Source organism: Pocillopora verrucosa, chromosome 12, assembly GCF_036669915.1.
Source record: "Pocillopora verrucosa isolate sample1 chromosome 12, ASM3666991v2, whole genome shotgun sequence".
NCBI lineage: Eukaryota > Metazoa > Cnidaria > Anthozoa > Scleractinia > Pocilloporidae > Pocillopora > Pocillopora verrucosa.
The window spans coordinates 9,955,130-9,978,900 of NC_089323.1; the positions used below are offsets into that span (position 1 = coordinate 9,955,130).

General features: G+C 38.5%; 1 protein-coding gene across 2 annotated transcripts in view; it reads left to right on the plus strand.

The window, feature by feature from the left end:
• Window positions 1-21,545, plus strand: part of LOC131786424 (sperm flagellar protein 2) — a 51,239-nt gene extending 29,694 nt beyond the window's left edge. For both annotated transcript variants that reach the window (XM_059103483.2, XM_066159053.1), the window contains 38 exons: window positions 140-242; window positions 837-943; window positions 1,047-1,179; window positions 1,643-1,827; window positions 2,503-2,606; window positions 2,749-2,812; window positions 3,405-3,536; window positions 3,921-4,008; window positions 4,432-4,567; window positions 4,840-4,931; window positions 5,134-5,213; window positions 5,880-5,913; window positions 6,320-6,508; window positions 7,004-7,207; window positions 7,999-8,108; window positions 8,684-8,811; window positions 9,110-9,176; window positions 9,806-9,877; window positions 10,115-10,316; window positions 10,834-11,065; window positions 11,831-11,975; window positions 12,791-12,838; window positions 12,911-13,082; window positions 13,311-13,412; window positions 13,534-13,601; window positions 14,330-14,400; window positions 14,560-14,659; window positions 15,104-15,211; window positions 15,637-15,714; window positions 15,841-15,891; window positions 16,504-16,686; window positions 17,130-17,222; window positions 18,509-18,571; window positions 18,961-19,119; window positions 19,588-19,647; window positions 19,741-19,821; window positions 20,978-21,103; window positions 21,315-21,545. In XM_059103483.2, the coding sequence (XP_058959466.2) occupies window positions 140-242; window positions 837-943; window positions 1,047-1,179; window positions 1,643-1,827; window positions 2,503-2,606; window positions 2,749-2,812; window positions 3,405-3,536; window positions 3,921-4,008; window positions 4,432-4,567; window positions 4,840-4,931; window positions 5,134-5,213; window positions 5,880-5,913; window positions 6,320-6,508; window positions 7,004-7,207; window positions 7,999-8,108; window positions 8,684-8,811; window positions 9,110-9,176; window positions 9,806-9,877; window positions 10,115-10,316; window positions 10,834-11,065; window positions 11,831-11,975; window positions 12,791-12,838; window positions 12,911-13,082; window positions 13,311-13,412; window positions 13,534-13,601; window positions 14,330-14,400; window positions 14,560-14,659; window positions 15,104-15,211; window positions 15,637-15,714; window positions 15,841-15,891; window positions 16,504-16,686; window positions 17,130-17,222; window positions 18,509-18,571; window positions 18,961-19,119; window positions 19,588-19,647; window positions 19,741-19,821; window positions 20,978-21,103; window positions 21,315-21,362 (4,218 nt within the window). In that variant the 3' untranslated portion in view covers window positions 21,363-21,545. The remainder of the gene's footprint in view (window positions 1-139; window positions 243-836; window positions 944-1,046; window positions 1,180-1,642; window positions 1,828-2,502; window positions 2,607-2,748; window positions 2,813-3,404; window positions 3,537-3,920; window positions 4,009-4,431; window positions 4,568-4,839; window positions 4,932-5,133; window positions 5,214-5,879; window positions 5,914-6,319; window positions 6,509-7,003; window positions 7,208-7,998; window positions 8,109-8,683; window positions 8,812-9,109; window positions 9,177-9,805; window positions 9,878-10,114; window positions 10,317-10,833; window positions 11,066-11,830; window positions 11,976-12,790; window positions 12,839-12,910; window positions 13,083-13,310; window positions 13,413-13,533; window positions 13,602-14,329; window positions 14,401-14,559; window positions 14,660-15,103; window positions 15,212-15,636; window positions 15,715-15,840; window positions 15,892-16,503; window positions 16,687-17,129; window positions 17,223-18,508; window positions 18,572-18,960; window positions 19,120-19,587; window positions 19,648-19,740; window positions 19,822-20,977; window positions 21,104-21,314) is intronic.
• Window positions 21,546-23,771: the final 2,226 nt, after the last annotated feature.

A 23,771-nucleotide genomic window follows, 5' to 3' on the forward strand; every position in this document is an offset into this window, starting at 1 on the left:
TCATAAGGACTTCATGGTGTAGTACTGATTTGTAACCAAACTTTTGGAAGAAAATTTCAATTTATATTTCAATAATAGGTTGGAGCAAATAGGTACTTTTGCTGTCAACAGATTGTTAAAGGTTTTGTTTATTATGTAGGCACCTCCACCTCCACCTGAGTTTCCACCTTTTCCAATCAAGGTCTGTTTTCTTGGAAAGTTTTTTAGCGGGAAAACCACAACAATTAATAAAATCCTTGAAGGTGAGTGATGCTTTGTTTATTATATAATTGTTCGTTGATGTTTGACTTTATTTTGATGAACAGGACGATTAGAATTCACACAAGTTTTTTTTTTTGGTGCTGATTGCAAGTCATAGATGAATGTAAGCAAAGTGCCTTGGGGTTGCTACTTTGGAACCAGTGTGTTGTTTAAACTGTGTGTGTGTGTGTGTGTGTGTGGGGGGGCGTATCTGTCTCTTTTATGAACAATTTTTGTGCCAAATATGCAGTGTTTTACTGTGCTTTATTGATATAATATTGTTAATGCTTTTAAAAACTTTCTTTTAAAATGTACCTAAAAGCTAGATGACTTAATTCATATCTTGAAATTTTGCTAGCCAGTTTTGGCAAGTGATTACCAAATTTGTAATTAAAGACTTGCTAACATTTGTGAAAAGGTGAGTAGGATCCCTTACCTGTTGATAATATGCAATCTAGGCTTCTACTTTATTATATACATGAAAAAATTGAGGTATATAAAAACAGGGGTTCTTTCAATTTCAAAGAAAAAGCTTTTCTCTTTTTCTTCATGTGATTAAAATGTATTCCATTCTTTGGATCATTCTTTCATTTCAGGTCATCGAATGGTTAGACTCTCTGTGGATGATCTTGTTGCAGAGGCCATTAATGCTTTTAAAAACAATGAATGTATAGAGGAACCTTCAGAGGAGACAGCAATACTGGTATGGTGGTTATCTTAAGATTCATAGCCATTAAGAGTGCAAGTACACAAATACTTGGTAACCTGAAGAGCTTAAAGACTTAGCATGAGTTTTTTTTTCCCAGGATGAAGGAACCTCCACTAAGAAAGTGAGCATCCATGAAGAGACTGGTAAGAGTAAAGACCAAGCATCTGAGGAGTCTAGGGCTGTGACACCACAGTCAGGTGCACCAGAAGAAACAATGGGAGAGGGTAGAGGTTTGTATTCAGACAGACACTTAAATACCTTCAATGCAGAGCCCTTAAAACGTTTCCTTTTCCATTGCCTTCCCTGTTGAGAAAGTGAGTTTGTTCTCTAGCCAAAATAAGAGGAAATAATTAGATTGAAAACTGAACAAAGTCCTGAAGTCCTTAAGTTGGAAGTCTTGGTTTCATATTCTCTTTAGTGTGGTTGATTAACGTACAGACGGAATGCAATGGAGTCAAACCTGATTGACGGCTGAGTTTGTGTAAAAAGCTCATCTTTTAGGGACCCAAAAACTGTGCTAACTGGAGCAGGCAGCAATTTTAAAAGAAGCCATATTCACATGGGGTTGTTTTTAGCAAGATTGGTGTGAAATATGGAGAAATATTTGAAATGACCTCTACAAACATTTGGCTCACCATTCATGAAACAGGTCACTGGAGCAAACATTCTCACCTATTGTTTGTGTAAAAATAGAAAATGAAGATCCTAACAAAGTGGAAGAAAAACAAGTCAGTGAAGCTGTAGATGTGGAAGAAAAAAGAGATAAGACTAAAGAAGAACTTGAGAAAGAAATGACTGACATAAAAGACGATGACCAGAAATCACCATCTAAGTCTAAAGAGCTGGAGCCTGTTTTATCAAGAACTAAGGGGCCCACTGTGAGTGTTATTTGACTGTCTCCTCTTCTACATTAATTTATTACAGGTATATTGGGTAGATATGGGTAATAGAGTCCCTTTTCAATGATGTAAGGTGGTTCTGAAACTGAACTACAGATTTCTTTTATTCTTTGTTGAAAGATAAATATCAATACTGCAAATATTAGTACAGTTTCTTTTAAATTTATGAACAGATCAAAAAGTAATGAGGTGTGATGTCTGGAAGTAAATAAAGTCCTCTTTCAGAGTCATTCCCCTTGGGAACCTTTTCTTGGGCTCTTCTCTCTTCCCTATCCATAACAATGTTAAAGCACATATGACCTTATACTTCACTGAGGAAAAATAAACATCATTGTGGGCTGTGAGGAGGTATTTCCTTGTCATGAGTAAGTATATGTTTCAAATGTGTCCTTCGAGATTGTAACTCTTTCAATTAATGTTTTCCATGAAATTGATCTCATTAAGATTGACCTCTGACCAGAATATGAACTTGTTTTTAATTGGTGATTCAAATATTAAGGTCAAAAGGGTTTCAATGTCTGTTATCTACCTTAACAGTGTTTGTGATTCTCTCTACTTTGTCACTGATTGATTGATGGTTTAATTCAACATTTGCTGTTGTTAGCAAAGGGTTAGCTATTAATGATAAACTTGTGATTTGATATATATTGGCAGCTCACAGTCCGTGCTAAATTGGGTTCAAAGGCTTATAGCTTTCTAAAAAAGGGGAAAACCACACCAGACCAATTATTGGTTGATATCATGGTAGAAGCTGTCAGGTAAGTGTGCTAGTAACTCTTTTGAAACCAAATGCCCATTCAAGGTGACCTATTTGTTGTAAGTTCTTTTTTCACATTTTGTCATTGACTCAGTGTCAACAATGAGAATCAACCACTAACAGGAGTGTGTTCAATTTGATAGGCAAGTCCCGGAGGGTAGCGGTTGGATCATGGATGGGTTTCCTAGTACAATTAACCAAGCCAAGGTATGTTGTGATTATTGGAACCAATACAGTTCCTAGTTAATATATGCCTGGAAATTATCTGAGGCTATTCTCTCCCTAAAAAGGAGGACCATGAATGGCTAAACTCCTGTTACTCCTCTTACCCATATCAGTTTTGTTATGGTATGACTAAAGGGCATCTCAAGACTCTCAAATTGAAATGCCTGTGATACCAGTCCCTTGAACCCAGAGAAAAGTATTCCCTTAATACCGTTATTCTTAAACAGAATGCCAATAACGCATTTCATATTTTGCATCCCAATTTCAGCAGCATTTTCCCAATCCTTGAAATATATCAACATATATTTCCTTTTTCAAGCAGCCTATAAACATTATGAATGGTTATGCACTTGAACTTGATGCTACACTTAGTTTATAGGGGGTACATAAGGTTTAAAGGTAAATTAACTTTGGCAAAAACCCTGCTTTATTGGAAAAAAAAATACTATTTCAGAGAAAGTCTAAGAGTGGAATGAAAATCTTGTCTTCTTAGCAAAGTTTAAAATCAACACCCAGAGGTGCTTAATCAGGAAGATAAGGGTTTCACTTAATGTTTTCTCTCCAATAATTTCAGTTGTTGGAAAAATCACTCAGTGGATATGATGCACAGAAGGAAGCTAAGGATGCTAAAGCTGCCAAAGAACCTAGCAAAGTTAGCAAGACCAGGAAATCCAGACTGGCACCAGACCCCCACCCTTCACCTGAGGTATGTGTTAGCATGAAAAAAATGAGTTACAGGCTGACTGAAGCAACTAATCATTGGCTTGATGGGTCTACTGATTCATGACTTTTTTGTCCAAGAATACATCTGGTTTGATTTCAAAATTATCTATGAAATCAAATATTTTAAGTGCCCATTCTGTAATTTGAAAAGGTGGGAAATATGGATATTAACAAATTTGAAATTGATTCTCTTTTCTTTCTGATTTAATTTGTTGGCACATGCCAAGTTATTAAATTGTTCACCATTTTCGTTCTTTAAAGGCAGGCATTGAGCTTTACCCATCCTGAGTTGCTATCTAATTGCAGTCAGACTATGTATGACTTAAGTTACTCCATTGCCAATTGGAATATCTTTTCTCATGATCAGGCTCCTGCACCCAAGAGTGGTATTGACTTGGTATTGTTGTTTGACCTGCCTGATGAAGTTTCACTAAAGAGAGCTGAAGGAAGAATGTGTAAGGGCTTTATGACCAATCTAGATTGATTAACTTGACAAATGAGAACTGAATCTGGTTTATTATCTTTAATGCATAGACTCCTGAAGTTCCACAATTTTCCAGCCTCACTTTTGGCAAAAGGCATTGATATCCAGACCTTCAAATTCATTGCCATATGTCAAGTAGAAATACCTTTTATTTCACTAAATTCACACCATTTACACTTGAGTACCAACAAACTTTCTTTCCCTATTTTTTGTTTGTTTGTTTATTTTTTTCAAATTTCTGTTTTTTCTTATCATGCTGAAGAATAGAAGCTCTATGTAACCATTTAAAAATGCTTAACGGGAGAACTCCATTGTACATAAGTATGCATTGGTAGAATTTTCCTCTTTCAATATTAGGTTATTAAGGAGCACATTCTAATGTGTTTGTTTTCAGATGATCCCATGTCTTCCCAGCAGTACCATCAAGAGTATAATCCACCAGTAGAAGGCAGTTATACAGGCATTAATAAACATGAAAAAGTTATCCCCGTAACTGATCCTTCAAATGACCGTGAGCAAGTCCAGCAGAGGTTAGTCTTCCTCTTTATTCTTGTTATTCTTACTTTAATGAAATGATTGGGATTGTGTTGTGAAATTTAAGAGAGATGAAATATGACAGAGTGGATGCTTAACTCAAGAATTCTTAGACATATTTTTGAATTAACATTATTTGGATTTGTTCAATATGTTTTGTGTGCCAGAGTAATCTAAATTTATGGTTTGAAAATTAATAAGATGGGTGCAAGCTGGAAGAAGAATTTTTGGCTTGTCTTGTCGTGAGAGGTCTTTTCTTCTCTTACAGGATTGTAGGTTTTGGTGATGGCTGGCCAAAGCTAGAAAAATGGTTTGCTAAGTTTGGTGTTCTTCAACGCGTTGATGCAAACAGCAGTCAAGGTAAATGACATTTGTACATGTACTTAAAATTTTATCTGCTCTGGAATTTTCATTGTATTGCATCAGTTAAGTGCTTTCTGATTTATATTGATCAGTTTAATGTCATATCCTTTAAGGGTTGGAAAATGATTCGTTTTTAGAAGATAAGCGCCATGGCACTTAACTAATATGTCACCTAATATTTTTCTGTTTTCGTGTTTAGATGAACTGTATGACGAAGTATCAGCCTTACTGAATGAAACTTATCAGAAATTAATCGCACCACCTGAGGAGCTTCCTTCTGTGAGTAGTCTTCATTGACTTTAAGTGTCCTAAGTTCTAGTAAGAGGACAATTTTTCAGTAGACACAATAACCGGTGATAAATAGCAAAAGTAAACTACAACATTTAAAGCGATCCTAGTGTCACTATCAATAAACAAATGGAAGTTTTAGTTTCAAGTTTTCAAGCATCGATGCCAGATTTGTGATTAGTTTGGGTTATTGTTCGAGAGTCATATGAGCATTCATGATCAACATATTTCAATTCCTTTTTACCTCATGGTATGGTGTTAGTTATGGGCAGGTATAGACCTAAAATTCACTCGCCCACTTAAGATTTCTTACTCGGTCAAGATCACTCACTCTATTCTTATCTGTTAGACAATTGATTTATGCATTGGACGTGGAGTAAACGCATTATCCCCTCCCTTCCCTACCAGGTTTGGTTCTTTCCCTACAGTTGTACTATCGTCTTCTGTTTATATATCTGGGGAGCGAGACAAAGCCAGGAACTTTTTTCTAAGCACGTGGGGTGATCAACTCGTGTAATTCAAAACTGAATCTGTCATACAATGTAGGTTCGATGATATCCAATAATTGGACGAAAATATCGTGTTGAAGTCATGATGTCCGGGAGTTAACATTGTGTATGTCCTTAAACCTTATACTGTAATTTTCTCTGGAATTAGGAACCCTCTGTTCACCAAGGACAGGCAGCTGAAGGTAACATTTACATACCTAAGTCACCATTATTATTGTAACATTTAGGACCTGCAGTTGAAATGTCTTTAAAGGGATTTCTATTAAGATTAATAACTTGGCAGTACAAATACATGCCTATTTGACATATCATCTTTGCGACAACCATGTTAAAATGGTAGCTTTCACTTCAGCTTTTTCCATGTGATTTTCATACATGTACCCTCTGATGTTAGTTAGCTGTGTGAGTGCATGGTAACTCAATCATCCATAACCCAAACTACAAGACACAGTCTTATTTTCTTTTAAATGCAATCATCTTTAACATTCTCTCAAATCATAGAATTTCTCAAAATTAATGATTTGACAACTTATGAGAGAGATTGACTTCTATTACAATGCAATACTCATCAGGTGGATTTTTCTTTAGCTGAGACGCCATCAGGGGCTCAGGTGCCTGCTGGTGATGGGCCTTCAGGTGAAGGCTTGGGAAGTGAAGGCGTTACAGCTCCTCCAGAAAGTGTTGCTCCGCCATCTGAGGCTCCATCTGAGGTAGGGGCCAAATCTGATGGCAAGTCAGAGAAGGGTACCTCAAAGAATAAAGCAGACTCTAAACCAGGTTTGTTTGACTCTAGTTAGCCTAATTACAGAAACTGTCATACAATAACTGGATGCGATGCGAAAGTTGCAGTGTGCTATGATATTTACCTCACGTTGCTATGGGAGTATAACTTTCAACTTCCAGCTTTGTCTTAATTACTCTTTGATTATTTTTTCTAACCCTGGTTGTGGACCAACTAGGTTTTGGTATTTTCAGTCATTCTGCTTACGTTACTTTTCATAGTTGAACAGCAATGATGATAAAAGAGCATTTTTAAAATTTACACTTTCACAGACATTTTAAAGATAATCAGACAAATTCTTTTCTAGCTGACCATTTAGTCTCTTTTGGCTTCAACATTTGGAAGTGTACATGTAATACTTTTGTGTCAGCAGCTGATCTGTTCCGGAAATTGAATTAGTAAGACATTCGGAGCTTCTCTTTTTGGTTCATATTCTGAGAAACATTTAACAAGATGGGCCAAACATCACTTGTTGTTGTCCTTATCTTAAGGCTCTCCAAAGTCCAGGAAAAGCAAGAAGGATCGCTCACCCTCCCCACCCGCATCGAAGAAAGGAACTAAAAGCCGTACCCCATCCCCTCCCAGTTCTAAGAAAGGCTCAAGATCAGGATCCAAGTCACCATCAGCGTCAAAAAAGGGCTCTAGACCTGGTTCCAAGGGATCAAGACCCGGATCAAAGAGAGCTAAATCTGCCAGTATGTGTTTATTTTATTTTTGACTGGAGGGGCGGTTTCGACGTTAATGTTTTATTTTTCCATATAAATATATTTTCCTTTGCAATATTTTGGAGTCAGAGTCTACGCCCTGTCCTACTTAGGAGGAATAGGAAAGTTATTTAAATGTGATACTTCAAATACTGCTCATTCTGTTTCATTATTGCAGCATCAGGGATTTTTGAGGAAATTTTCCTAATATGAGCTTAACTTTGTTTTGAATCCACAAGAACAGCAAAATACATTAACACTCAGAGCCTGAGAAATATAGAAAGATTCAGGTTGTCGTGAGTTTGCGTGATCGGGAGTGGAGAGAAAAAGACTGGAAAGATGGAAAATATTGCGTTTGTACGTAGAGTACCTTTTAATCCATTGTATCATGGAAAAGAAAAGTTAAGTGGTGATAGAGCGTTTGAAGATGGAGTTTAGCAGCGCAGCTTGATGGAAATAAAAGTGATTTTAGTTAGCTTTACCTTAAACCAGTGAAAGCCTAACCGGACTCCAGAGATGCTAAAATGAGCGCCTAAAAGCACTAGTTTTCAAGGGTGAAATTACATTGAAATAATTTTAATGGAAACAAAAGATTGCTTCGACGTACCAGTTGTTCGAGCTAGCAAGTGTTTGAGTTACCATGTGCAAAATAACAGTATAATAGGTGACTCAAACCCAAGGAAATATTTTCTTATTCGGGTAGATGTGAGTTTTGAAGTAGCAAAGGTTCACTTTACGTTATAAACTAACAATAATAACTCAAAATAACCCTGATATCTCAGAGAAAGGCGCTGAAGAGCCAGAGGAGGAGATACCACCTGAACCCCAGGGGCCACCCGAGCCAGAGCCTGGTTCCGAGGACTGGGAATATGTTGATCAAGCTATTGATGTGGTATGTTTTTTTTAAATTCCATATCATTCAATGCTTACTGTGTTGCCTGTTAAATATGACCTTTTAGGAGTATAACATAGTTATCATTTGCTTCGCACATTGGACTGGCCCGCAAATAGGCAAGCTAATCGATGGGCCAGTCAAAGTTTATGGCACTCTAAATATATATTGAAGAAGAACAGAGAACGAATCATATATGGTATATGTATTTTCTTCTTTAGTACCAAACGTTTTCAGGTACATGTTTGTAATTTTTTTAGAGAGCTTCATAATTTACATATATGATTGTTTACTCTATTTTGGAAAGTTTCGAGTTAGAAAACCCGAATTACAAGAGGGTTGGTGCAGACATCACGTATATCGGCTCTTCCTAAACAGGGTTAAATGATTCCCCGTTTCTCTGACAATTTAAATAAAGTTTATACTTTCCCTTCAAAGAGGTTCCTTATTAAGATATATCCTTTTTTGTGTGTGTCCAAATGATTTTGTATCAGCAAAAAAATCATTGAGTTTCTGTTTGCGCTTTTAATTTGTGTCAGAAATCAGTATTTATTAAGTCACTTGTATCTCTGTAGGATTTTGCTGGAGTTCTTGTCTCTCAGTGGGAGAGTACTGAAGAAGTCTACGTTGAATCTTGTAAAAACGTCTTTGGATTGATCAGACGTGAAAGAGAACTTATCCATAGATATTTCTACGGAGTAAGGTTAGAGGTTCCCTTTAGAAGCTCGAATGTTTTATGTAATTTAGGGGAAGAAACCAAGCCAACAATGTTTTTACTTTCTTAAATAGTTAGCTATTTATGATAGTCACCAACTACCACATCTTCTACTATAAATGAACATGTTTCAACAGAGATTTGTTGCTTGGTTATTGATTATTTTTTCCTTGATGACTTTTTGCTGTCGTTTTATGTGATTTAGTTCCTCAAACATCTCATCATTTCATCTATTGTAGTTCTTTTGACCATCCATGTTAATTAGATGATTTGGTTCGTTTTACAGAAAAGATTTTGTAGCGTTTTTGAGGAGGCCAGATGAGAAGCAGGAATATGTCCTTCAATGGCAAAAGGTAAATTCTAAAGAACAATTTAAACGGCAATCAAAACTATTTACAAGCAGTGAGAGGGGGATTTTGTCTTCCAAGATGCTTTTCACACCTTAAACATGGTCTCACTTTCAAGAAGTTTTATTCTTGGCCTACTCTCTAATTGTCGTTTTTAGACTATACTAAGGGCTGAACGCCTGATAGGTCCATACCTAGAGGTGCTGGCCTTTGGCATTATTGAAATGTATTTTCCTAGCAACGTATGTGTTGCTATTTAACCTTTGTTCCAGTAAACTTCTTCTAACTGGAGTGCGAAGCAATTTTCATGTGGACTGTGTATTGTGCCTGAAATAAAAGCAGACAGCTTTTCTGTTTACTCTTTCGAATTAGTCAGTCAACCTCTTGATGATAAAATCCTTAAATTCTGCACCGTAACTGTAAACCCTAAATGATCTTTCTTGTTTGGTAACTTATGGGTAATACGCCTGGAGCACTATTAGTTGCCACGTTTTGGGATTCTTCTGCTCAAATATCGGCAGTTTTGGTTTTTGGAATTTTAGAATATCGCCAACTGCTACTTTCATTATCTCAACCTTACCGCGATTTTAATATTGTAACCATTAACAGAGTTGCTTGTACGATTGATCTTGCAGTCGTACAATGAAGTGACTGAAGACATGAGAGGAGACGAGGATACCAAAGCGGAGCTGCACCAGCAGCTAGATGTTTGTACCCACTCCCCCTTACTTTTATGGAAATATTTATATTTACATTTAAAACAATATGTCGCGGGTGTGGGACAAAGATAAAGTCCTCAGCGTGAATTTAAACCTCAGCCTGAATTGCAGTGTTACTTTCCAAAATGTTTTACCATCTAAATTGCAGATGATTCGTCGGCGAGCTCTTGGTAATTTGTTTTTAATTTGCTGTAGAAAGAAATAATTGTTTTTTTTTCTCTGCAGGACCTTTGTGATCGTTTGAACGATATCTGTGACAATCGCAAAGACCTGGCAGAGAAAGAGCGTCAATCAGTGATGAATGAGGGCTGGCTGGAGGATCGGCTTGGTCTTCTCACAAACTTTTACATCACACTAATGCAAGCAGAAGTCGATAGATACCAAGATACAGTGCGGTTACTGAGGGACTATTATGTTGGTATGGAAGGTGAGGAGATCCAACTTGAAAACAGGGGCGCTCTCCTTCCAGCGGAATTTTTTTTAGGAAAATGGACTGGACTAAGACCTTGCTTAAGATCAACTTACTTGGGCGGTGCAGGTCAAATATGTTCGTTCAACAATAAAGGTCTATAAAACAAGTTGTACAAATTTGATGGCGTAAGGCCAATTGTCACGCACTGATACAGTTTAGTGCAGCATAAACCGCCATTTTGTGTCTCAAGTGAAGGAAGCTAATCTGCATGGCGAAAGTTGTCGCTAATGTAATGGACAATTTCCACAAATATACATTCTTGGAATCTGTTATTAAAATTTTTCCTGTTCCCTTTGATTTCTAACCGGAGATTTCGATACCTTTGGCTCGATGGATAGTGCTCAAACATCCTTCCTGATTGTTAAAATTCTCTCCTTCGGGGATTTTTTGTTTCGTCGTTACGACTTGAGAGTGCTGTTTCTTTCAGATAATATTGCTTTTCACAAATGGTTTTCCCCTATTTCATCAACAGGTAAAATTCCATCAGAAGTTATCACAGACTACGCGCGCTTACCACTTGTTGAACTACCACTGACTGTAAGACCACAGTCTGCATCATCCAAGTCTGGGGGAAGTGAAAGTGTAACGAACTTAGCAGCCACCGAAAAGACTGAGGTCAAAAGTCCATCTGGTAAAAAAGACAGAGATAAGAGTTCAAAGACTCCTGAACCTTCAGAAGCACCGGAGGAGGAACAAAAGCCTCGGTAACTGTGCTGTGGATATGGCAGCAATCATCATGCTTCTCTGTGCATATATGTAATTTCATAAGGATTTCACAATTTTAAGGATCCTAACAACTTTTAGTGCATTTCTATCTCTATGAATACAAAATGCATCTAAACAGAAATAAGCCTGCACTAAAGGAATATAGCAACCGTTTATAAGTGATCTAAATGTGACGGTTATGAGTTAAACTTTTATCGATACAAAACACCGTTATGGTAGTAGGCCTATTTTGAAGGTTTGAGTTTTGAGTTTAAGAATTCCCATGCTGCATAAAAAACATACGCATCAGGGGTGAATTTGCGAGTGAATAATTATTACTTGTTTTGCAGTGCGGTGCTGCATTGAAACGTGTTGTAACCCTGAAAGGAATGATGTCATTGTTGGTCTCCTCTCATATTTGAATAAGCTGTATAATAAAGGGTTCCGACTTCTAGTTGTCCCACAGAATTGGTTCTGGCCGTGATGGCCTTGTCTTTCGACTTTGTCAGTTTTCAAGCGGAGATCTGTGTGAGAAGTATTAGAGGCTATGATGCCGAATAATTACACCATTTGTTACTGTGGTAGAACACAAACTTCGTGCCTTTACTCGTGAGGAATTGACTTTTCAGTTTGAGCCGGCATGAACCAGGTGTTGTAGTTCGGCTAGACCTCATAGATGAAAAGCGCTCATAAACTGAAATTAAACATGCTGTTCACGATTATTGTCCAGAAGATTAATTTTACCTCATTTGCTTGCTCTTTAGCATACCTTTAGTTCCTCGCCGTCCGAAGTCTGGGGAACCGGGAACTGGAAAAGGAAAAGACAAGAAGAGTGACAAGAAGAAGGACAAAACCGCTGACCCTGATAAACCAGATACCCCTGTGCCTCCTTCAGATCCGGATGAGAAAGTGAGACAAACCATCAGTTCTGTTAATATATCTGAGAGGTAGCTTTGTTTAAAAGCTTTCCTTGGCTGGCTCATTGTAACATTTAGAGAGTTTAGGTCTGCGCAACAAATTTGTGAACAAAGATTCCCTGCTCATAATGATGTGGAAAAACAAATTACCCGATGTTGCTTTGATAAAAGCTCTCTTTGACTTGCTTTTTCTAATATTTGTAGATTTTAGGTCTTGGGATCAAATTTGTGATTTGTGATCAAAGATACATAGATATAAAGTGGATGCACATTTCCGTATTCTGAGCGAAAGGAACAAACGTTGACTTAACAGGTGCATAATATGGATCATGGTGGGATGAGTTGTGCAGATCTAAATGTTAGCGAAGCTCGCAGAGCGTAGCCCCATAATTATACAAAAAAGTAGTAACCCATCAAGCCAAAAAAAATTTGGATGTACGACCGCATGACCCTACGACCGTACAAGGTGCTACTTTTAACATGCGTGGTCAACTCTACCGCGGGCAGGCCAACGGCACGGCTTTGTCCAGTAGTTCAGTTGTCAGTGTGCTGGGCTCCGAGTCGGACGACCCGGGTTCTAGTCCTGGCTGGGGCAAGGCGTTGTGTCCTTGAGACGTGTGGGGAAAAAAAAATGCGAGCTCCGCTTTTAGGCTTGGCTAAATCTATATATTAACTCGTAAGCCTTTGTATCGGTCATGACAGTCATGGATATCAACATAATCTTTCTTCGAGGAATTTTTCTCAGTGATGCTGCTGCTATATTTTCCGTTGATTTTACTAACCTTTTATGCTCTCTGTTTTTGACAGCTCGTCTTTGATGCTTTTATAATGGCTCTGACAATCATCGACACACTGGTAAGCAGTTGTCACTGAGTTTAGGCGTGTTAATAAGATTCTGTTATGCTAATCCTTTTTTTTTTCACACAGGCCTTGATAGATCAGACAGAGCAAGAGGCTGAGGCTATAAGACAGGCCGAGCTTGAAAAAGAAAAGGAGAAAGAAGCGTTGCAGAAGAAAGCAAAAGACAAGAAAGACAAGAAAGGACGGAAGAGTCCTGGAAAGGGCGGATCACCGTCTAAGACAGAGACACCTCCTCCGCGTATGTTTACCGTTTGGTGTTGTTGAAAACTTATAGCGCATCAAAATTAAGGAATAAAATTGAGACCCACCCCTAAGCTCTATCAGCTATTGTATTAATACGCTGTATCAGGGCTCTTGAAGTTTACTTTACTGAAGAGTAGAGGAACGTTGTTATACCGTAGTAAATTGACATAGCTCCAGCCTAAGGGAAAACAGTGAATTTGTTTACTTATCTAATCATTTTTAGCTCCACCAGAAGACCAAGAAGGACAGTCTGAAGAAGAGAAGCTCAAGCAGAAAACAAAGGAGAGAGCAAGAAAGGAATTTCTTGGAGCTGTTGGTTCAGAAGGTGAGATGAACAGATCCCCCCAATCTCAGCTTCTTTTAAGTCTGCCTTACATCTGTCGTGCATATATTTCTGTATTTCTTGCCCTCATTTTACAAACAACATCGAGTCTTGTGTCTTTCAGACAATGGATTGAAAACCCGCCTTGAAATGATAAAAAACCACGCCATTGCGGTTCTACAGGAACTTAAGGTACTTGTAAAGACTTTTTATAGCTGTTGGCCTAATTTTGAGTTGAATGCATCCCACCTGCAGTTCTTACATTCCGGGTAATGATGTAAGCTCTCTGTGATGTTGTGGATTTCTTTACTTCTGGGTGACCACTTGTAGAGCAAACCAAACCATTCCACATAACTCTTGAATGGGTATTATGGTCACGTGACTCCCCGTCTTTTTTTTTTCTGGAAGCGAGGGCGAAGTATTCCTTCTCTGAATTGGTTTTTAACTAATTCGTTCACTTCTTTGGCATGCTAAATAACTTGCTTTCGTTTTGGAGAATAATTGAAGATAATATTAACAAATTTGTATTTAGAGTCAAGTTTTGCATGGAAAATAACTATCACTCCTTTTGCCAATGTATCTTGGAATATTACGGTCATAACATGAGAAGTCTCTCTTTGTATTTGTAAATGTGTCCCTATCGGTGATGATGTCTCTCTCGACAGAGTTGGTTTGGAGAGGAAAAGATAGTTCACTGTGAAACAGAATACTAAATTCCCTCAACTGGAATATTTCTTTTCTCAGCGGGTTTGCTGTGTTGGATGTTGACGTTGATTAAAGGTTCCTATATCTATTTTTCAGCACGTCCCTGTCTAACACTTGCTCAAGGACAAGGCTGGCTCTGCTAGATCACCTGATTTATGAAAAGTGCTTACTGATGACTTCAGACGCAAATAAACCTATGTATCTTTTCATTTCAGGGAAAGGCGGATTCAACTTACAAAGACATGGATGACTGGCTGGGAGAAAGGTTCCTGCAAGAAGTTGGAAGGTGATTGTCGAAATTCTAAGTTCATAGGTATTACAAGCTGGTCACTGGTAGGTGAAAATATCAATGAATCCTGAAAATGTTAGGCCAGGTGTAGACGAGACATGACACAGTAGCCCAGCATAACACGTTTCTTAACTGGATTTTTTTTTTCGGTATTAGCATCAAAGAAATGGCAGAGAATATACGTTTTGCAGTGGAGAAAGAGGAAAAGTTACAAGAAGAAAGTCTTCTGATGGACAAAGACTTTGTTGTCGATCTGGTAAGAGTCTGATGTTGCTTTTCAAAAACAATTTTTTGGTCAGAAATGTCAGTCAAAGGAAAATGACCCCCCCCCCTCCCTCATCGCTTTGGAAAATCTGCAGTAAAGGCGTGGGATGTTTATGTAGCCAAATTGTGTCTTTGTCGTGAAGGTAAATTAAGGGAATTAAAGAGGACTTGAAACTGCTCCATACAGGAAATTTGCTGATCCCAGTTGATTTTATTCGTTTGGGGTAAATACTTTGAGAACAGGATACTACACCTAGTCACCTTTCAATCTGCACTACTGAGGTTCAAGTGAAACAAGTTGTGATTGGAAGTTAAGTTATGAATGGCTTTTCCATCTACTGTGGTAGGTACTAAATGACGTCCTCGTCAATGTGCTTATTGTCCACTCTGCCTTTATATTCTTACTTCCATACTTTACTATTGTCTCTTTTGTAAGGACACCAAGACGTTTAAGACACCCACACCACCGCCGCCTCCAAGCCCAACGGAGTTGCCTCAGAGTGACACATTTACTGTGAATCAACTGTTGAACTTACATCGACAGGTATTGCACCTTTTGTCTGATTGAATGTCTTGGATTGATTGGCAAATACGTAACAGAGACAACCAAACTGACAAACAGATAGTCGGACAGACAGACAGACAGACAGAAAAAGAAAGAGATAGACAACCAATATTACAAACAGAAAGTCGAACGGAAAGACAGACAGACAGACAAAGAAATAGTTAGACAACCAAACGGACAAACAGACAGTTGGACAGACTGATAAACAAAGAAGTAGTTAGAAAACCAAACTGACAAACAGACAGTCGGATGGACAGACAGACAGTTAGACAAAGAAATTGATAGACCAACAAATATACAGATAGACATAAAGCCAGAAAGTCACGCTGACAGACATGTTTTTTATTTTTATTTTTAGAAACTCTTTTTAATTTACAATGTATTATTTGTGTGCAACATTGCAGATGTTGGAGACAGCCCCAAGTGGTGTTATTTCCAATCGAGCATTTTGTGACACCATAATGGATATGACAGCTTTAACCGTGAGTGCTGCAAATATACCCTCCAATGTTTCTGTGCTGTCGCTTGTTTTGTCTGTTCGTCTTATTATAGTAGCAGTAGCGTACATAAGCGCCCAATTTACGTTGCTTTTGTTTTTATTTCAACAGCACGGGATGGAGCTGCTACCAGACTCGTGGATGAACATAACACAGCAACAGGTGGGTTGAATAGCCCTGATACTATTTCAATCATTTTTCAAACCGCGCAATCCTAAGACAACCATAGTCACTGTGATAGCTGAAGTGTGTAGTGCCAGACGAGTTGATGTGAGCCGGTCCGGAAACAGCCGTCCGGCCCTTGTACAGCATTGTGCTTGTACAGCATTGTTGCAAAAAGTGATCAAAAGCAGTGAACAAGAATGAGAAAATAATTTACGTTTTCGATAAACTATAAGTTTCTTGTTCAGGCTCAAAAAAAACAAAGGAAACGTTTTTATTGTAGTCTTTTTTGTGGTTTCCCGCGCGCGCAAGTCTATCGCGTCCTATTTAAGTTAAAACAAACTTTTCGAATGCTTCAAACTTAGTCAGTGATCATATGATAAAATGCTTATTGACTGAGTGTGGTCTAACCAGATGCGACGTGACCTCGAGCCAAATATATTCCTGTCTGGCCCTCCCGCTCAGTCAATAAGTACATACTAGCCACCGTAAAGAGTTTCAAGGCTGACGTCTCGAGCAGCAGCCCGTCATTAGTGCGAATGACGTATTCAGAGGTTCGCATAATCTTTCTGCATACCAGGGAAAATGACTTCTTATATTTTCACTCACCAGCTACAAGAGGTGTGCTCATTACTTGCTCTGGACACTGAGTTTATTGATTGGCGGAGGTTTCTTTTGGCGGCCGCGCAGCCCTGGCCCCCAGCATCAAAAATGGATTTGTTGTTAACGCTGGAACATTGTCGTGAGGTAGACACTACACTGTCAGGATCTCTAACCCAGCAACAATTTGAACAGGTTTGTATACGTCCGGCAGTGGTATACCTTAGGGTTATTTTTGCGACTACGTAATTTAAAGACTATCGATTTTTGTGATATCATTAGTGCATTGTCATGCGCATGTGCATTGTCCTGTACGTGCACATAACAAAGGATACTTTCCATTGAAGTTTGTTTTCTGATAGATGCAGGGCATGTTATTCAATTAATTTCAAAGGAAATATTTTTCCTGTGTATCGGTGGAGCTTTTCTTTGTCGGATTTAGGATCCCATTCGCCCTCCGGTTACACTTTTGCTTTGTTCTTGTTCAACGTATCAGACGTAAACACAATTTGATTTTCAGAAACTTTTAAGCTAGTTTCTGTCATTAAGGTTGCATTCGCACAAACACATGGTCTTTTCATGTAACTCGTTATTTACTATCTACAGCTGACATGTTCTCTGTTCTCACGTGTGAGTAGGTAGGACTTTGGTTCTCAGGGCAACACGAGCTTGAAAATCCTCAAGACCCGGATGAGTCTCCTGCATTTGACAGACTAGGCAAGCTAAAGAATGTAAGTTTAACAAGTTTGTTTTTAAAAGGTGGTTTATAGGATTGCAGTGTGCACCATTTTATGTGGTGAGTTGAGTAAGTGGATTACTCAAGCGAGCACTAAATTATGCAACGAAGTTACCTACTGACTGTAAATATGTGAAAATCATGAATGCGAACTGCGGATAAAGACGTGAATATGAAAGAGATCTTCGCAGTAATGAACATATATGATTTTCAATGATATGTTCACGATCATTTATTCATCACTTCATTGGTTTCTTTGGGACCAATATAGTGACTAGTTCCCAGTTTACTTGTAAGCTCAGTTGGTAGAGCACTGCACCGATATTGCAGAGGTCATGGGTTCAAATCCCGTACAGGCCTTCCCTTGGTGTTATTCAATTGCGAGAGGAAGACATTTCTTGTGAGAAAATAATACTTTTGTACAGGTTGCCCAGAAATGAACCAAAAAAACTGCTTCTTCTTCATATTCTTAAGCTTAACATTGAATTGTTAATTGAATGTAAGGTATAATTAGATAGGGTAATTTAGTATTATCAACAGAGTTGATAACGTAAATTAGCCACCGTAAAGAGTTTCAGAGCTAACGTTTCGAGCGTTAGCCCTTCGTGAGAGCGACTGGAGAAATTGTGTTTGGGTTTTTATGCAGAAAAAGGAGCTACGCTATTGATAAGATTATGGTAACGAGAAGACAAGAATAAATTAGTTCGACGAAAAGCGCTCGTTGATACCGTGGGGATTAAGAGTGCCGATTTGAAAGATGAGTTTTTGTTCAAGAATTCTGTGGCTTTCCGAATTGCCTAGATGTAGGGAAAGGCCGCAAACTACCACATACGGCCTAGAATGATTAGGGAGATTAAGGTGTCTAGAGACCGCTTTGGATGCGTCTTTGTCATTTCTTTCTACGTCGCTAAGGTGTTCTCGGAATCGGCCACTTAGTCATCTCCCTGTTTCACGAATGTATGACTTTTTGCAGTAAGTGCAAGTTATGCAGTAGATTACATTGGCGGAGGTGCACGTGAAGTGATCAGTGATCTTAATGGATCTCTTGGGTCCTGAAGTTTTCTCTAATCGCTTCGACAAAATGGGCTAACGCTCGAAACGTCAGCTTTAAAACTCTTTACGGTGGCCAATCTACGTTATCAACTCAGTTTATAATACTAAATTACCCTGTTATACTCTCCAATCGTCGCAGTACCACAGTTCCTTTAGAAACTTACCTCCTGTATTCATTTGTGGCATGATTAGATAGCTGAAAAATGTCAGTGATTTGTTTTATTGCAGGCGTTTTATCAGATATTTGCAGATCATAACAATGGCGTCCATACGGTGGATTACCTTGATATGGTAAGGGAATGTCGACCGGGTACTATGGGGTTATATTATCCTTAGCTTTGTCTTTCATGGCTCGTTACAACCTTTAAGGTAGCGCCGTAAATTCGGATTAAAAAGCATCATCGCAATATTGCGATATTCCCCATGATATTTAATAAATATTTGGAAAGGCTGTCGTTTGAAACAGGAAAGAAAAGTTTGCGAGTAAAAAGGGTCCTTTGCTTTGCATATTAGCCCGTTTTCTTTTGATAAACATGATGAATTCTGGTGTCCTTTTCCGGCCGGATATTTATATTTTCATCTGTCGGAAAATTTTGATGAGGATATGTCATACTGTGAAACTCACAATACTTGGAAACTGAACATGACCATTTCAATGTTTTCCCGTCTTTTTCAAACAGCTGTTGTACTTTGCTGTTGACCCAGACCCCTTAGAGGGTTTTCTTCGAGGACTGAGCCTTGTTGCAAACCAACCAATGCCGTCCAGCAAGTCTTTAGTTCATCTCCCTCAACCAATGACGGAAGAATATGGCGGTGACGTCAGTGTCCCACAAATCCAGGTCTGTAAAACATCACTAAGTATAAATGATCTATGAACGGAATCATTCTCAAGCGCGAATGGGATTTAATTCATACGTGGGGCATTTCCTGTGTTCTTCTCTGTTAAACAGGAAAGAAGAAGAACAACATAACAACAAAATATTATTTAGGACTTATTTTAGGACTGAAAAGTGCAATCATAACATTCAAAGAAGTTATTACAGAAAATTATATAGGCAGACAAAGTAAATGTTATAACATTTTCACTGTTTCGCAGATGTAAAATGTACTTATCAACGGTATCCAAACGACTTATTACGGTTGATTTTTTCGATCATTCTCTCGATTTTGCACGCAAGCTTCCTATTCAAAGCTATAGCGATAGTTAAGGTTTTGGTTCCAGTTAACAATCTTTCCTCGTCCACGTGCTGAGTACCAGGGCGGTGAACAGTAAGCACAATTATTAATGAAATTGACTTGTATCCCAGGAACCCACTTCACCACCACCTGAAATGAACTCACTTGTGACACTGGACAACCTAATGAAGGTACCATCCCTTGCTTTTTTCACTCATGAATCAGAGTCAGGTTTGTTCCAATCTTTTTTCAATCATTTTGTTTAATTTTGTCTCCATTGGCAGGTTTTTCATCATGGTGAAGGGCAACGGGAAGATACATATCGCCTTAATGTTACGGCTGACCCAGACGATACATTTGCGAAGGTAAGAGAGTAAAAACCGAGGGTGTCATCATGTTTCCAATGAACAGGAGTAAATTTTTTAAATGTCAAGCGTTCGTTGATACCGTGGGCATTAAGGGTGCCGATTTGATAGATAAATTGTTGTTCAAAAGTTTTGCGGCTTTCCAAACTGCCCATTTGTAAGGAAAGGCCGCAGACTACCATGTGCTGCTTAGAATGATCAGAAAGATTAACGTGTGTGGCAGCTGGTTTGGATGCGTCTATGTTATTCCTCTCTACGTCACGAAGGTGTTCTCGGAATCGGCCACCTAGTCGGCCATCTGTTTTACCAAGAATATCTTTTTGCACATAGTGCAAGGTATGCTAGAGATGACTTTGATTGAGATGCACGTGAAGTGATCAGTAATCTTAATGGATGCTTTGGATCAATATTTTCTCAACTTTATGAATGAAAGGACAGGTTTTGCATCGTAGGCGAGCGCATTAGAGAGTTCTGGGTTGGTCATTAGTTTGTGATGAACTTCTGACCACATAGGTGCCTACCTTTTTGTAACGTTTCAATGAAATAAGTGGAGGTTTCGAAAAGACAGTACCAGTCTCTGAATCATTATAAAGTAATTTAAAGTTTTAAGGAATGATGATTTACCTACGTGGTTGTGAGGGTGAAATGTGCGAGTGAATGGATTGCGATCGGTATTTTCCTTCTGTTCCGTTTGTAGTGCTGACTGTCGATCAATTTGTTGGGCGCGGTGGTGGCCCGCTTGACTGACTGAAACAGGATAGCCACTTTTTTTCGGAAAACTGGACCATTACCTCTGACTCGTCGAAAAAACCAGGGTCATCACTACAACTAAGTCTAAGAAAATGACAAAAGGGAATTGCAGTCCGGAAAGCCGCACAATTCTTGAAAATTCTCGTTATCATGTTCCCACCAATAATGTAGGTCCATTTCCTGCATGTAAAACACACACACAACCTACAATTCCCCCATTCGCTCTGACGAAGGTCCAACGCCCAAAACTTCAGCTTTGAAACTGTTAACGGTGGCCATCGACATTATCAACTCAACTGATAAAACCAAAATTACCTTTAGATTTATGTTTGTTCTCACATTCTTTAGAAGAAGATCTTGAAGTTTTTATTTTTACTATTTTTACTATTTTTATTGTTTATAACAGGAACGTTTGGCAGGTGTGTTTGTGGAACTTGGTGTCGTGGAAACAGAAGCCGTTCCACTCCACCTCTTATACCAGCATCCTATTACACAGGACTGCATGCATATGTGTCAGCGGTTTAAAACATTGGTAAATTTTACTTTCGAATAATTTCTTTTATAGAGCAATGTTTGAGATGAGTTACATTAATCTGAGATTTTTAGGATTTCAAATTATCAACACAGCACAAAATAAGCGAGAACTTTCAACGAACTTACAAGTTAGAGTCAAATTCTGGGGGCTGAAATAAATGAAAGGTTTTATGTTAAGTAATTTTTTATTTATCTTTTTTTTCCCATAGGATCTTCGAAATTCTTTCAAGAGTTCTTCAGTTGATACATTTGAATAGTGTTTGACGACACGCACAATTTTCCAAGTCTGTGTACTTATTCATTTTCAAAGTGACCTTGTCAAACATTTCACACGCATATTTGAGTTCCTTTGTGAGTTTAAGATGTTCGGGAAGCTTGCATACACTAACTTACCTTGTAACGATTTATTTCTTGTGTGTAATAAATAGTTTTTAATGTTGCACAGTGGTCTGTCTGGGCGAAATTCAAGTAAAGTTTTCATTATGTTGCTCAGAAGCAAATCCCATCTAGTCGCTATGTGCTATTCAATCTGTGGTTGAAAATGGGGACACTTAGCTGGTGATGAGATATTGACCATCCATCTTTGTTTTATTCGTTCTTGTCTGGTATGCACTAAACTATAAGTTGGTATAACATTTCTTAATATTCAGTCCATGTCTACGGATTTATTGTACGCTTTGGAATACCAAAACTTGTCACCCGTTAACTCAAAGAATTAAAGAAAACAGAATCACAGAAGGATACCCCGTGCTGGCTTAATAGTCAACTCCAGCACAAAAGAAACAGTTTGGTACAATTCATTGCAGACTTAACAGGCCAGACCGTTCAGGTACTTGATATTGCCTGCGGAGTAGAAAATCGTGCACTGAAAAAAAAAATAGAGGATACCAACCATTGATGAGGGTATTGAGGGAATCGGTATAGGAAAAAGGAAGGAGTGAGGGAAGATTTCGTTTTTGAGGTGACCATGTGCAACACTTTCCCCCACAAAATCATGATGACGTTTAAAAGAAATTGGCGGCTTCATCAGTAATTCAACCAATTTTTGAAAGACGTGAAGTTGTTTTGAGTCATGACCATACTCGGAGAGGTGCCTCGACTAAAACGGACTCAGGCAAATTTTTAGCTGCATTGAATTCTTTAAAGGGTACCGACGGAATGAGTAACCTTCTAACTGACCAGTGTTTACAGTCCGATCGTTTAAACTGATTAGAAGTAGGAGATTCAATAATTACCGGCAATATGTCTCTGAAGATGAAACTATTGAGAGGTGAAAAGTAGTCATAGGAAATGTTGTTTTTCATTCAGGTTTGATAGATAAATGAAAGTTTCATCGTTTGCCTCACCATGTAAGATTCAATCGTGTTTTTATCGTGACGATTCGCCTGCTATACTGCAAGTGTTCGTGAGGTAACGAGGTCGAAAATTTACTTGTCGCTGTTTATAGCTCATTAGTTTGTTGTTAGTGATGTGTTGTGGCGCGCTGTTATTGGTGCATTTGGATCCTCGTTACATCGTTTCAAGTATTTGATATTGTACCCTCGTTACTGATTGGCTCTTTTGTTTTTTTCATAGTGTGCACCCATGATTTATTCCGTTATCTCCATTGATGTTATTAAGATGGAGTCTTATTGGATGGCTTCTTGACTTTCTTTAATCCTACGCGTGTACCAGTGAAAGTCACGACCTGGTCCCAAACAGTAACGTTTCCTGTTTCATTGGCGCACTGTGGCGGCATATGTCTCTTTTCTGTTTCTTTAATTCTCTTTTTCATCGCTCTCCCGGTTTCTCTGGTGTATAATTGCCACAATTGCACGGGATATTGTTTGCAAACAATGCCGTCCGTTTTGCCAGATGGATGCGATCTTTATGGTTAGGTTAATTGTACCTGCGCGTGGTTCGGTTAATCTGCAAGAAATAAAAATGCTATTTCTGACGAATGAGCTTGCGAAGAAGGCTGAAATAAATGTTTTGTCAGCAAGAGACACTTCACGACCTGGGTACCACACCGGTGCATCACGGGCACAAGGAATAGTCAGGATGGGCTTATAGTTTCCGGAGCGAGAGCCTCAGTTCCTACCCAGATTTCCTTACTATTTTTTTCTCATCGGGGTTTTTTTGGCAGGTTTTTTTCTGGCCTCCGTTCTAATCGCTCTTCTATTGTTAGCGGTTGCTCGGCTCCATCTGCTTGAGTATCCAAAATTTCTTTTTTCTTTTTTCGTGTTTTACATGTGTCTTAAACTGTCTTATATAAGTTGCTTTTCAATGTTTCGACTTCGGTGACTCATTGATCAGTACCATAGCTCTTAACTATAGACTGCTTACGTAATGTTATTTGCACTTGCTTTTGTAGCCTTATTGACAGTTTTTTTTTAGCATAACTGGCATGTTTCGTTTCTACACCTTTACATGAGGGGGCTTTTGGTTCAATTAGAGGACTTTCCAGCCTAATTTGCATTTGTACGCCAGGTTTACTTGATTATATGACGAAGTTCGGATGTAACGCGCGCCGTCATTGACTGAAAGGGCGTGCTCTATCAGAGTACAAAGCATAGAGCTGCGCTCAAGCTTTCACGCCATCAGCTAAATTGTCCGACCATTTCCCGGACTTCTCTTTAGCTTTTTTTTCGTCAATATAAAGTGAAATTTCGGAACAAAAGAGCCGG